The sequence below is a fragment of the Oratosquilla oratoria genome, chromosome 24, assembly GCF_046742065.1.
Source record: "Oratosquilla oratoria isolate Oo_2021 chromosome 24, ASM4674206v1, whole genome shotgun sequence".
Taxonomy (NCBI): Eukaryota; Metazoa; Arthropoda; class Malacostraca; order Stomatopoda; family Squillidae; genus Oratosquilla; species Oratosquilla oratoria.
This window is the reverse complement of record NC_134800.1, coordinates 58598724-58611223: the sequence shown is the minus strand read 5'-3', so window position 1 is coordinate 58611223 and position 12500 is coordinate 58598724. Positions and strand designations below refer to the sequence as shown.

At 37.9% G+C, this 12500-nt stretch overlaps 1 protein-coding gene across 1 annotated transcript in view; it reads left to right on the top strand.

Moving 5' to 3' along the window:
- Positions 1 to 12500, top strand: part of LOC143038676 (uncharacterized) — an 82739-nt gene that overhangs the window by 59134 nt on the left and 11105 nt on the right. The window contains exons 3-10 of the mRNA XM_076208213.1: positions 1176 to 1375; positions 1534 to 1591; positions 1799 to 1940; positions 4702 to 4799; positions 6039 to 6137; positions 6495 to 6579; positions 8675 to 8771; positions 9356 to 9513. Coding sequence (XP_076064328.1) covers positions 1176 to 1375; positions 1534 to 1591; positions 1799 to 1940; positions 4702 to 4799; positions 6039 to 6137; positions 6495 to 6579; positions 8675 to 8771; positions 9356 to 9513 — 937 coding nt within the window. The remainder of the gene's footprint in view (positions 1 to 1175; positions 1376 to 1533; positions 1592 to 1798; positions 1941 to 4701; positions 4800 to 6038; positions 6138 to 6494; positions 6580 to 8674; positions 8772 to 9355; positions 9514 to 12500) is intronic.

Genomic DNA, 12500 nt, shown 5'->3' with positions numbered 1-12500 from the left:
ATTACAGAAAGGATAAGGGAAAAATATTTCATATTCTGTTAATTCTACCGTAAAATTCGTATATTACGGTAATATATTCAGGGCTCCTTTGACCTTTTTTAGATCATAATTATTTTGTCCGTTTTTGTGAACGCTATGTCCAGACTAGAATTGCCGCCCCCCCCCCCTAAATGTGCCACCCCAGGATATATGCAGCCCCCCCTTGTGAGGGACCTGGTAGTAATGTAGCGAAATGGATGTTATAATTTCTGTCTTATTCCGTCATGTTTACCTACGTAAGACATTATAAGTTTATTCAACCCACGTCAACTCTATACTTGATACATTACCCTCGCTACGCACACAAGGGACCATGTTTGATCACTATCAAATGCATATGTGTTCTACGTTGTTTAAAATGTTTAATTTGTTTTATACATTAAGTTACTCAGTACACAATTTAATATATCGTTTTACTCTATGTGTAGATAAGATTTATTAGTATTAAAAAACATAGTTTTTTAATATGTATTGTTTGCACGTTCGTATTCTTTAAGACGAAGTCAAAAACGATCAAGTGTCGGTGACGGGTTATTCATCCCATAAATGCTACTCCCCAGGCTCCAGGAATTTTGTGTGTGAAATTCACCCATGCATGAGGGCGGGAGCCGACGTCATTATTTGAATTATGTGACCTGTAAAATGTTTTCAAAAGAGTTCGTGGCCGCCATTTAAGAAAAGAGATTAAATACAACAAAGGTCGAATGTGGCCTTTGGACGTTTGTCCAATCCTCCTTAAGAATGGAGGAGACTGCAAAAGACCATAAGGCCTACACTAGGCAGTTCCATGTTCCTTACTACCTTTCATCCCTATCTATAAAGTTTATCCCATCTCGTGAAATAACCAGTTGTTTCAGTGCTCACTACATTGTTACCAAGTCTAAAGCGAAAGACCTTTAGGTCCATGCCTGTGGGCAGACGGCGTAATGGAAAGCATGCTTGCCTCACATTCGTGGGTTCGAATCCCGCACTCTGATTCCCAGTTGCAGTGACTGTTAGCGACGTGCTACTCCAACAGTCCTTAAAACGGATATACAAAGTTCATAGACCGCGGCTTCGACCGCAACTACTCAGCGCCTCACGGCGTAAGCCCCCCCCCCCTCACGTTATAAACATGTCCGTACCGCCCTTTCCAGCTCGACGTCCATCTCCATCAGTTACCACATCGAGAAGACCTGGAACGGGGGAGAGATCGACCATCCCCCCATCAAGTTCACCCTTCAGGGCCACGGCCAGAACGAACTACTGTTCCTGGTGGAGGCGCCCTTCTTCAACGACCCCCCGAACCCTGGCGGGAAGCCCGGGCAGCCTTTCCTAGGCCTCTGGAATTATGAAGGTGAGTAGACTTCTCCGTAAGAGCCGAAAAGGGATCCTGGAATAATATCTATTTATGAATTTATGTAACATTGATAATTCTATAAACACATATAATTTTCCTTTCTCTCTTTTGCGGATGCCATTGTTTACATCGCGTCGCCGATCCACACTCCGCAGTGGTCGAAATATTTTTCCTGAATGACGACAATCAATATGTTGAGATTGAGCTGTCACCGTGAGCATCGTCTTTTTTTTTATAGTATCTAAGGAGGATAGTATGAGAAGTGCTGGTGTAGGGGTAATTGGAGCACATGCATATTCATATACATATGTAATCATATCAATGGAAACAGAAAAGTGATGGAAATCGAAGTAACAGTGGGAATATTATTATATTTCTAACGATGCTACTTCCATTGTGTAATTATTGGTTCCTCTACAGGCACGGCCAGCACATTGTGCTTCTCTTCAAGGCCCAGTCGGAAACCATCCGACACTCTCTGCCACTTAAAGTCAAGACAACCATCCATGGAGACAAGTGGACCGGCAGTGCCAGGATACCCATTAGCTACCTCCCACCCAAGGTAAGCCGGTAAACTTACAGAGTCACGCAAACACGGATATTTAACATGAAACTTACATTATCCAATAACTCCTAACTTAATATAATATACCGTAACCTAACGTAACCATTCCATAGAAAAAAGTAGATCTTTCCCAAATGAAAAAGAAGAGAGAAGAAAAACGTATTTGCGTAATACCGGTAAGAACCGGTTAGAACCAGCACTGCCCCTGGCCCCGGGGTCGCCCCCCCAAGAACGTAGGCTGTTTGTGCAAAATTAAATTATACATATATGGTTAATGGTATAGGGTTATGTCATAATACATACTTCAAACTAGCCTCATAGGCTACATGGGTTACATTTTGATTTTCATTAATCATACACTGATATACTCATATACTGTAACTTAGAGATAACTAAATTATACGTGACGATCGACAAAGTTTCAGATACACCTGGGATTTCTGGGGGGGGGGTAACTGCCCCCCTTCCCATGCCTGGCCCCCCCAGTTGAATATGACATAAACAGGCATTTGACATTTGGAAATACCTCAGATGAAGGGGGTAACGCTTGTTTGTTAGCTACATCAGTACTGTTTGATGACTTTTTGGTCTTCTTAAAACCTACGCAGCTACTATTTGTGAATTACAAAGAAAAATATATAAGTAAATGGCTTGATGATCCACCACGAACTTAACCTTAATAACATTTTGATTAATAGACGTTTTGAACATGCCAGTATATGAATGACGCAGTTTCACGTATGTAAAATTAAACATCAGTGTTTGGAATTTGGAGTTATGATGGGTAGAATGCCTGGAAGAAGGCCCAGAGGGAGACCTCGAATGAGATGGATGGACGGCGTGGATGCGGAGATGGACAGAAAAGGAATAAATAAAGCAACCTGCGGAAAGGAGGAAGGGTTTGAAATATCTAATCACAACAGAAGTACACTACAGCTTAACATTGTAGGTCTATTGCCTCAATCATCTCACTTAAACTGATCGTCTCAGTATAGATATAGGACACTCACAAATACTGACAGGAAATGTTAACAAAATTAATTAAGTCACACCGCAGAAATAAAAGTACAAATGCGAGTTTTGGGCCCCCTCCCATTGAATAAATTATGCAAGATCTGAACAATTTGATGTATAATTGTAACATCAGAATGCATTAATGATACAGTATATATGTATTCAAATATCCGAGATTCCCGTAAATGATCTTATGGAAGCTCATTATGGGTCGGATCTATGAGGTTTGTGGGGCGAGGGGAAACACGGTTGACACGATACCCTATTCTGACATTCCCTCGCTGCCGGACGTATGATGATGAATCGCTCTAGTACCAAACTACGTAATACAAATACATGCCTACATAATCTTGCATCACCTTCGTAACAATATAAAGAATGTTTTTTTTTTCTTTCTTTTGTTCACATGAGACAAGCCACCTTTAGACGTAAAGAAATAAACCCAAAAGGGGTTATCACACTGGGCTTGCACGGGCTACACCAACGCCGACCGTTGAAAGTTCGTTTGAGTGAAAACGACTTCGGTTACAATATTTGATTTTTTAAGTTTCCAAATATGAAATCATTCCGCCATATATAGCAAAGCTGAACGATGAACTAAGATATTGTAAACCTATGTGAATGTTAGACATACTGTTGAAATATTCTTAGAGAAGTCTAGATTTCTGTAAGCGAAATCATTATATAATTATTCAAATGGAGGGAAAATAGCCCAGTGTGAAAACCCCTTTAAGGAGGACCTTTACCATCTTCGAAAAGTTTAACATTGTGAATAGAATTGCAAGTAGCGGTTAAGTCGGCGAGGAATTTCAGTTCAAGAAATTTCTCTGGCATGAAAGCGTCGAAATATGAATCTCGTGGATTTTCCAAGATCATAGAGCATATCAAGAAAGTAGAATACCTCTAGGAAGGAAATGGCATTCTCCAAACTGAAGATTTGCAGTGTTCAACAAAAGTCGGCGGGAACCGACTACAAGAATGTCGACATTATTAGCGTAGCCTCGTGCCCAGCCGTGAAACTTGGGAATCGGTCATTTCACAACGTTAAATTGTGTGGGAGATAATGAGTGAAGATTTAAGCTGTGTTCCTTTCGAATATTTTTTTTCACTATTTCCAGATTAAATAATAATATTAATTCCCGTTTTCTACCGCGTGCTATCTAAGACCGAACACTTGAAGAATTGGTCAATTTAACGCTTTGCCGCTGTGGACCCTTACACCGCCAGGCCAAATTTGCGTTCGTTTTCAACATTGCATTGATGAAGAACGCTTCAAAGTACAAGATAGAATGATTGATTTATTATTAATTTATATATATTGTTTTTTTCATAAGAAGTTAAAACTATAGGTTAGGCGTACGAATTTTTACATGTGCTTGTAACTTCCAGCTACATAAATGTGCGTGAAATTGTACTATGTAGATGGAAATAATTGAATGCGAAGATGTTTTTTATTATTATAAAAGAATATGTATGCGTACATACCCATATATATATATATATATATATATATATATATATATATATATATATATATATATATATATATATATATATATATATATATATATATATATATATATACATATATATATATATATATATATATATATATAATTTACATTTGCAGTAGTAAGGGAATGGCCGTTTTCTATATAGTGAAGTTGCATTGTGATTGTAAACACCTTTATACAATAAATAGATCTTGATGATCCCCCCTCCCCAATGCCTGTACATGTTTCAGGTCACGAAATTCAACGCCTATGGCATACACGGATCGGATCCAAACCGAGTGTACGAGGCCCTGTACACAGCCCTAGCAACGGATCCTGCTCCAAATTTGTAAGTAGATCCTTCTTACTCTTACTCTGCTGCTGGTCTTCGGGCCATTAGGTGGTCCTTAACTGCTTTTGAAACGTCTCGCCATGGATGGTTCTGTGCCAACTCTTTCCATTCTCTTGGTTCTATATCTGGACGTCCTCGTCTACAAATCTCTATTTTTATTTTCTATCTATTTTTTTTTTCTTCTTCTATTTTAAGGAAGGGACCGTTGTCTATGTACTAATCCACTACTAAATACTTTCTTCGGACAGCTGCCTTCTTGCATCCTTGCAACATGTCCCGTCCATTTCAATCTTCATCTTGTTACATTTTCAGTATGAGGTTGTTTTGTTTGTTCTCGTATTTCTCATGTCTTACAAAAGTAGGTCCATCTACTAATATATAATGAATGTTACCTAGAGTTTCGCTGTCTAGGCCGGCTGGCAAGGATCCTCAGACTTTCCTATAGATATGTTTCGATTTTTTTTCTATTTATTATTATTATTTTTTACTGGTGGTTCTTGTATATGTGTAGAAGGAAATGCAGTTGAAATCGTTATTTGTTACTTGAGGTTTCCATTTCTGGGGTCCCGCTTCATTACTGACACAGCATTCTGCAGGGCTCCCACCTTATATCTCCTTTGTAGGATTTGTAGTCGTTTCTCGTACTCCTTTCGTTTAGCTCGTAGCATTCAGTGAACAGTTGGGTATTTAGCTTCTTTTTAAAATGGCTTTGCTGTCACTGCATGTGAATCGAAAGGTGGTATAAACAGTGGGAACGGTTAAGAACCACTGAGCTCATGATTTTGAGAAATAAGTTAGATTGGGGTTGGATTCCTAGTACTTATCTAGACATTTTTCAGAAGTGTCATTTGTTTTTGAACATACAACATGAACAGGTGTTTTATTCCAAATATTTAGGTTTGCAATGCAGTTAAAGAAGAGAAAAGATTATTCATTGGTGTTTGATCTCTTAAAGGCTATTTTGCAATCATTATTTCTTGTGACATTACAATGGCCCACAATAAGATAATAATCTATCTTCATACTAATATAGCCATAACAAATTTTAAAAATCTAAAGTAAATCACCCCTCATACTACATTTGGATAAGGTAAATAAATCAAGTCCACTTAGTTGCTCTTTTTAGGGTTTATTATATAAACAAGGTATTTTAGTGACTATCTTATGCCTGTAGACAGGATATTTCTTGATATCACAGTTATGCCTGCATTGACGGTTATCTTTATTTCTGTACAGCCATGCACTCCAGTACTTTTCCGACATTGACCTGTCCCAGCTCATTCCACCTGGTTCCAACGATGAAATGTCTGAGCTCTGGCAAGATGCACTCAATGGGTAAGTTCCCCCTTCAGTATTACCTTTTATCATACACAAACGATGTAAGGTTATCTCAGCTTCTCTACTAACCTAGGATATAACCAATAAGTATGCATATACTGTACACATACGCACATGCATATGGTCATAGATAACTTGTCACTCAACAAACCTTGCAGTGCATCATTGGTCACATTATGGACTTTGTGTTCAGTATCTCCTTAATATTTACCTTATAAAAAAGAGAAATAATCTACTGAATCACAGTGGAACAGTAGTCCAACTTGTGGTCATTTGTTCTCTGGCTGGGCAAGTGTACAAAGTAACTGAATGAAAGTAATAAAATTTCAACTTTTCATTTCTTTGCTTTGTCAGACTCTTCCGCTACCGTGTAGAAGCCACATGGAATGGTAGGCCCATTGACCATGACCCTGTCATGATCACTCTCCAAGGATTCCAGGTAATCAATTATCTACCCCAGTACATTATTACATACATATACCAAAGGCTTTCTTCCCCCTTTCAAGAGAGGTATCCAAAAAACAAAGGCATAAAAACCACTCCCACCCATTCTATCCCCACATACTCCACTCCCATCCACCCCCTTCCCTCCCTCATATCTTGGCTCCTCTTGGATGACGGGTCATCCCTGCATCTCCCCCATTGCCCTGGGTCAGAAGCAGTGTCACAAGACACAGCACATCCACAGCAAGGCCACTTCATTAAATTGATGACCCCCCTCTCCGTCTCCTCATGCAGAAAAGGAGAAGATGGGGAGAAATCCCTTCAGGCTGTATCAATTTATTATTCACACATACACCCTCACCCCTCATCCCCCACCCATTCCCCCTCATGCATCACAGCATCATCCATACACGTCCATTCTCCATTCACCCCTATCTTCTATCCTCTCCCATTCTTCCTCAACAGACATTCCCCTCTTTTTCAATGCCCCTTTTACCCCATCCATCTCATCCTTGGTTGCCCCCTCACATTCATTCCTTTCACCTCTGCTTTCCACACCTCTTTCACTAATCTTTCTTCACTCATTCTTTCCATGTGCCCAAACCATCCCAATACTCTTTCATCAATCCTATCTCTCAACTCCCTTTCCACCCCCGTTCTCCTCCTCACCTTGTTTCTCATTCTATCCAGCCTAGTAACCCCTATCCTACTTCTCAGGCACCTCATCTCAAACACATTCAAACTTCTCTCTTCTTCTCTTATGTTCCATGTTTCTGCCCCATACAGTGCTGTTGGCACAATGACATTCATACAATCCCCTCTTAGCATCCATTACCAAATGTCTGTTTCTCATTACACTTTTTAATCTCCCAAGGCATTTACTTGCTTCTCTCAATCGACATTCTACCTTCACCTCCACTCCTCACTATCCTACCACATTCACACCCAAGTATCTAAAACTGTCCACTTCCTCCAGTCTCTCTCCCTTAATACTCACTTCCATTCTGCTGCCATTTCCTCCCCTTGTACATCTCATCACCTGACATTTGCCCACATTTATCTTCAACTTGCTTCTTTCACATACCCTCCCAAACTCTGTCACTAACTTCCTCAATCCTTCTCTTGTAAGAGGGAAAATGCCCTTGGGTTATGTATTTACCTAGTTGTATTTTACGGAAAGGGAAGCTATGCTCGTGGTGTCCCGTCTCCATATCTCGTTTTATCTAGACTGATTTTAAATTCGTGTATCGTTTTTGCGCGCACCAAATTCTCATCTAACCTGTTCCAAATGTCTATTATCCTGTGGGGAAAGCTGTTCTTTTTCAGGTCTCTTCTATAATTGTCTTTCTTGATTTTCTTTCCATGTCCTCTTGTATCTCTACTATCCCATTTTATTAGATCCTTTCTATCAATCATTTCCATGCCTTTCATGATTCTATAAATAGTTATTAAGTCTCCAATGTCTGTAGCTCAAGTTTTGCCAACCTCTCCTAATATGATAGCTCTGAGAGCATTGGTGCCAATTTCATAATAGCTCGTTGTATTATTTCAAGATTTGTTATACATTTTTTGTACTTGGTGGCCACGTCGTCGCTGCATACTCCAATTTTGGTCTTATCAAAGTGACTAGTATTGTCTTCACTATTTCTTCGTCCAGGTATGTAAATGCCACTTTGAACTTATTAGATTATAAGTTTCTCCAAAATTTTTGTTTATATATTTCTCAGGGGACAAATCATTCATAATAATGACTCTTAGGTCCACTTCTTTTATTTCTTCCTCTCCCAATGTATATGATCCCAAGAGGTGCCAAGATAAGAGGGAGGGAAGAGGGTGGAGGGGGATGAAGTGTGATAAGGATGGACTGGGTGGAAGTGGTTTTTATGTCTTTGTTTTTTGGCTACCTCCTTTGTAAGGGAGACAAAAGCCTTTGGTATATGTATGTATGTACATTGTGTCATCTGCAGGTTGTGGCATGCAGATGTATTCATTCTTTTGGACGTAATATCTATGAAGTAGAGTACACTAACCGTAAGTGGATAAATGTGCAAGGCCTCAAATTTAATTGAAAAATATATATATTTTTACAGGATGGCATTGAAATGAATGTAACTGGTCCGTCTTTCAATGAATCCCATGTACCCAGAGGCAGAACAGGACCTGTGGAGAGATTGTGGGAATATGAAGGTAAGAAAGATGTCTACTTATATTATTGTTTATATGGACTGTTTATAGGTAAATATATTAATTGCATCATCCTTGTCATTTCTCACAATAAGCATCACACCACCACCCATTTTGTCTTCTCCAAGTGATGTACCTATCATTCCCCAACTGTAGATCAATATTTCTTGGGAGTTTGGTCTCTACTAAGCACAAAATATCAGTTTTATTTACCACCAAGTAATCATCAAATTCTCACTTGGCCAGTAGCAAACCAATTATATGCTACTCTGAATTTCCTTTCCTGTACTTTGTTGCCCTTTTCTTACTTTAGATAACATTCTCCGGAATTTTTTTTTTTTTTTTTCTTTGCTCTCCTCATTTTATTTTTGTCACTGGCTTTCTTTACTACATCTCATGTCTTTGCTCACTCATCTACAGTACCATCTTTGCTGATCTAGATGTTTTTAACTTGTTTTTTCTTGTTAATTTCCAAAACTTGCTGATTATCTGACATGGCTTTTGACTTGAACTTTATTTTCATTGGATGTGATCTATCCAGTTTTCTTTATTATACTCAAGTCTAACCTGTTTATATTAACATCCAGCTGTGGAAATGCTCTTTGCAAATGAAAAGAATGAGTACCTCCGAGTTAGTTTAGGACCACTGGGGCATCACCAGGTTATGCTGGTCCAAGACTCCCCCTACACCCCACTCAAGAAATCTCTTCCTCTGGACTACATTGTCTCGCAGGATCCAGGAAAGGTATGGTGTCTTTGTCAATGTACCATTTAATCCCTTGAGTCAGGGCATCCACCCTTCAAATGAATGAAATGTCTGGTGTTTGTTGAAATACATATACAAAGATCTTAATTCTTTCTTAAGAGGGATAGCAGAGTCAAAGCATTAGAATACTGTAGCTAGAAACGAGTATGGTAGATAGAGCAAATGTGTCACTGACTGGATTCTGTGAGATGACAATCATGAAAGAGGGAACCAGACAGAAGATGGAAAGATGAGTGAGAGGTATTTGCAGGAGTGATGAGACAAAGGTTGGCAGTCATGCAATTCATAGAAGAGGATGGGAGAGGTGTGCATCACAGATTCTAAGTCGCTGATAACTGAATTACATCACCACATTAGAGGGGATAGATGTTATTGTATAATTCTCACAGTTTGAGGACAGTGCATCACTTAAATGATACTCTTTGGCAAATTGAGTAATGAACTGGTTTTCTGGAGAAAATTAAATTCATGTAATCAACTGAACTTGGAACAGTGAACTGTGAGCACACTGTGTTAATGTGCAAGTGGCAAGTAATGTCCTCAACAAACTCATTCACCATATTGTACTAATTTTTTATCACAGAATGTAAACTTAGTAGCAAATTTTCATATTTCATACTGAAAATGATTAATTTTGGTAGTAACTATGGGTTGACAATTACCTACATAACAAAAGAATTTGGTTAATAATTGGGGCTCCAGTATAGATTATGCTTGTATATAGAAAAAAAAAAAATGTATGAACAGTGTATGCATTTATGTGTATTTACCTAGTTGTATTTACCTAGTTGTATTTTACGGGAAGGGGAGCTATGCTTGTGGGGTCCCGTCTTCATATCTCATTTTATCTAAACTATTTTTAAATTCATGTATTGTTTTTGCACACACCACTTTCTCATCTAACTTGTTCCAACTGTCTATTACTCTGTGAGGAAAGCTGTTCTTTTTCAAATCTCTTCTATAGCTGTCTTTTTTTATTTTCTTTCCGTGTCCTCTTGTATTTCTGTCATCCCATTTTATCAGATTCTCTCTATCAGTAATTTCTATGCCTTTCATGATTCTGTAAATAGCTATCAAATCTCCTCTCTCTCTTCTTTGCTCTAGTGTCTGTAGTTCAAGTTTTTCTAGTCTCTCTTCATATGCTAGTTTTGAGAGTGTTGGTGCCAGTTTTGTAATTGCTCTTTGTATTCTTTCAAGTTTTTTTATACATTTTTTTGTACTTGGTGACCATATCGTTGCTGCATATTCCAATCTTTATCGTTGCTGCATATTCCAATCTTGGTCTTATCAGGGTGATTAGGATTTTCTTCACCATTTCTTCATCCAGGTATGTAAATGCAACTTTGATCGTTCTTATTAGATTATAAGTCTCTCCGAAAATCTTATTTATATGTTTCTCAGGTGACATATTATTCATAACAATGACTCCCAGGTCCTTCTCATTTTCTACTCTTTTTATTCCTTCTTCTCCCAATTTATATGCTCCTGTTATTCTGTTTTTGCTTTTTCCAAATTCCATTATACTACACTTTTTTGTATTGAACTCCATCTCCCATTTCCTACTCCATTCTTGTACTTTATTTAGATCTCTCTGTAGTGATTCACAATCCTCTTCAGTTTTCACTCTTTTCAGTAGTTTTGCATCATCTGCAAAGAAGCTCATATAGCTTTCTATTCCTTCATCCATATCATTAATATATATAGCAAACATTATTGGGGCCAGAACTGTTCCCTGCGGGACACCGCTTATTACTTCATTCCATTTTGAGTGCTGGTTTCTTATCACTACTCTCATTTTTCTTTCTTGCAAAAAGTCCTCCATCCAATTTAGTAGCTTGCCCTGTATTCCTCCTTCAGTTTCTAATTTCTTAAGCAACTTCTTATGTGGTACTTTGTCAAAAGCTTTTTTTAGGTCTAGAAATGCACAATCAGCCCATCCATCTCTTTCTTGTATTATATCTATTAGTCTTGAATAGAAACATATTAAATTGGTGACGCATGATCGTCCTTGTCTGAATCCAAATTGCCTTGGATTTAGTACGTTGTTTTTTTCCAAGTATTTTACCCATCTACTTTTGATAATTCTTTCACAAAGTTTTGCTATTGTACTTGTTAGAGAGACTGGTCTATAGTTGGTAGGTTCTTCTTTATTTCCTCCTTTGTATATAGGTACTATGTTTGCTTTTTTCCAATCTTCTGGAACTTTTCCTTCTTTCAAGGAACTATTTAGTATGCTATGTATTTTGTCTGCCAGTTCATTCCTGCATTCTTTTAGTATCCAGTTTGCTATTTCATCTGGTCCATGCGATTTTCTGACATCAAAATTACCCAAGTGTGTCAATATTTCATTCTTTGTTACTTTTATTTCTTCCATAGGGGGGACTTTCTCTTTCCATTCGTTCTCTTCAGGTTGTATGTTCTCCCTTGTAAACACTGATTTAAAATGTTTGTTCATAATTTCCGCCATTTCCATTTCCTCAGTGTATTCAACTCCTCCTTGTCTTAATTTCTCCAAGTCTTGTTTGTTTTTCAGTTTATTGTTTACAAATCTGTAGAATAGTTTCGGTTGATCTTTACACTTTTCTATGATATCTTTTTCATATTTTCTCTTTTCTTCTCTGCACATTTGTACATATTCATTTCTATAGCAGGTATATATTTTCCATTTTTCAGGTCTTCTGTCTTTTTTCCATCTGGTCCAGGCTTTGTCTCTTTTGTCTTTTAACTCCCTACAACTTTTGTTGTACCAGCATTTTACATATTCTTTTTCTTGTTTTTGTCTTGGGACATACTTTTCCACTCCTTTTTTCTAAATTTTTGTCAAAATATTTAATTTCTCTTCCACTGTTGTTTCTTCTTTGTATATTTCTTCCCAGTTTTCCTTTTGAAAGAATTCTCTTATTTTATCAAAGTTTGTTTTTTCATACATCATTCTTCCTTTTCTATATTGTTCATTTCTTTTCATA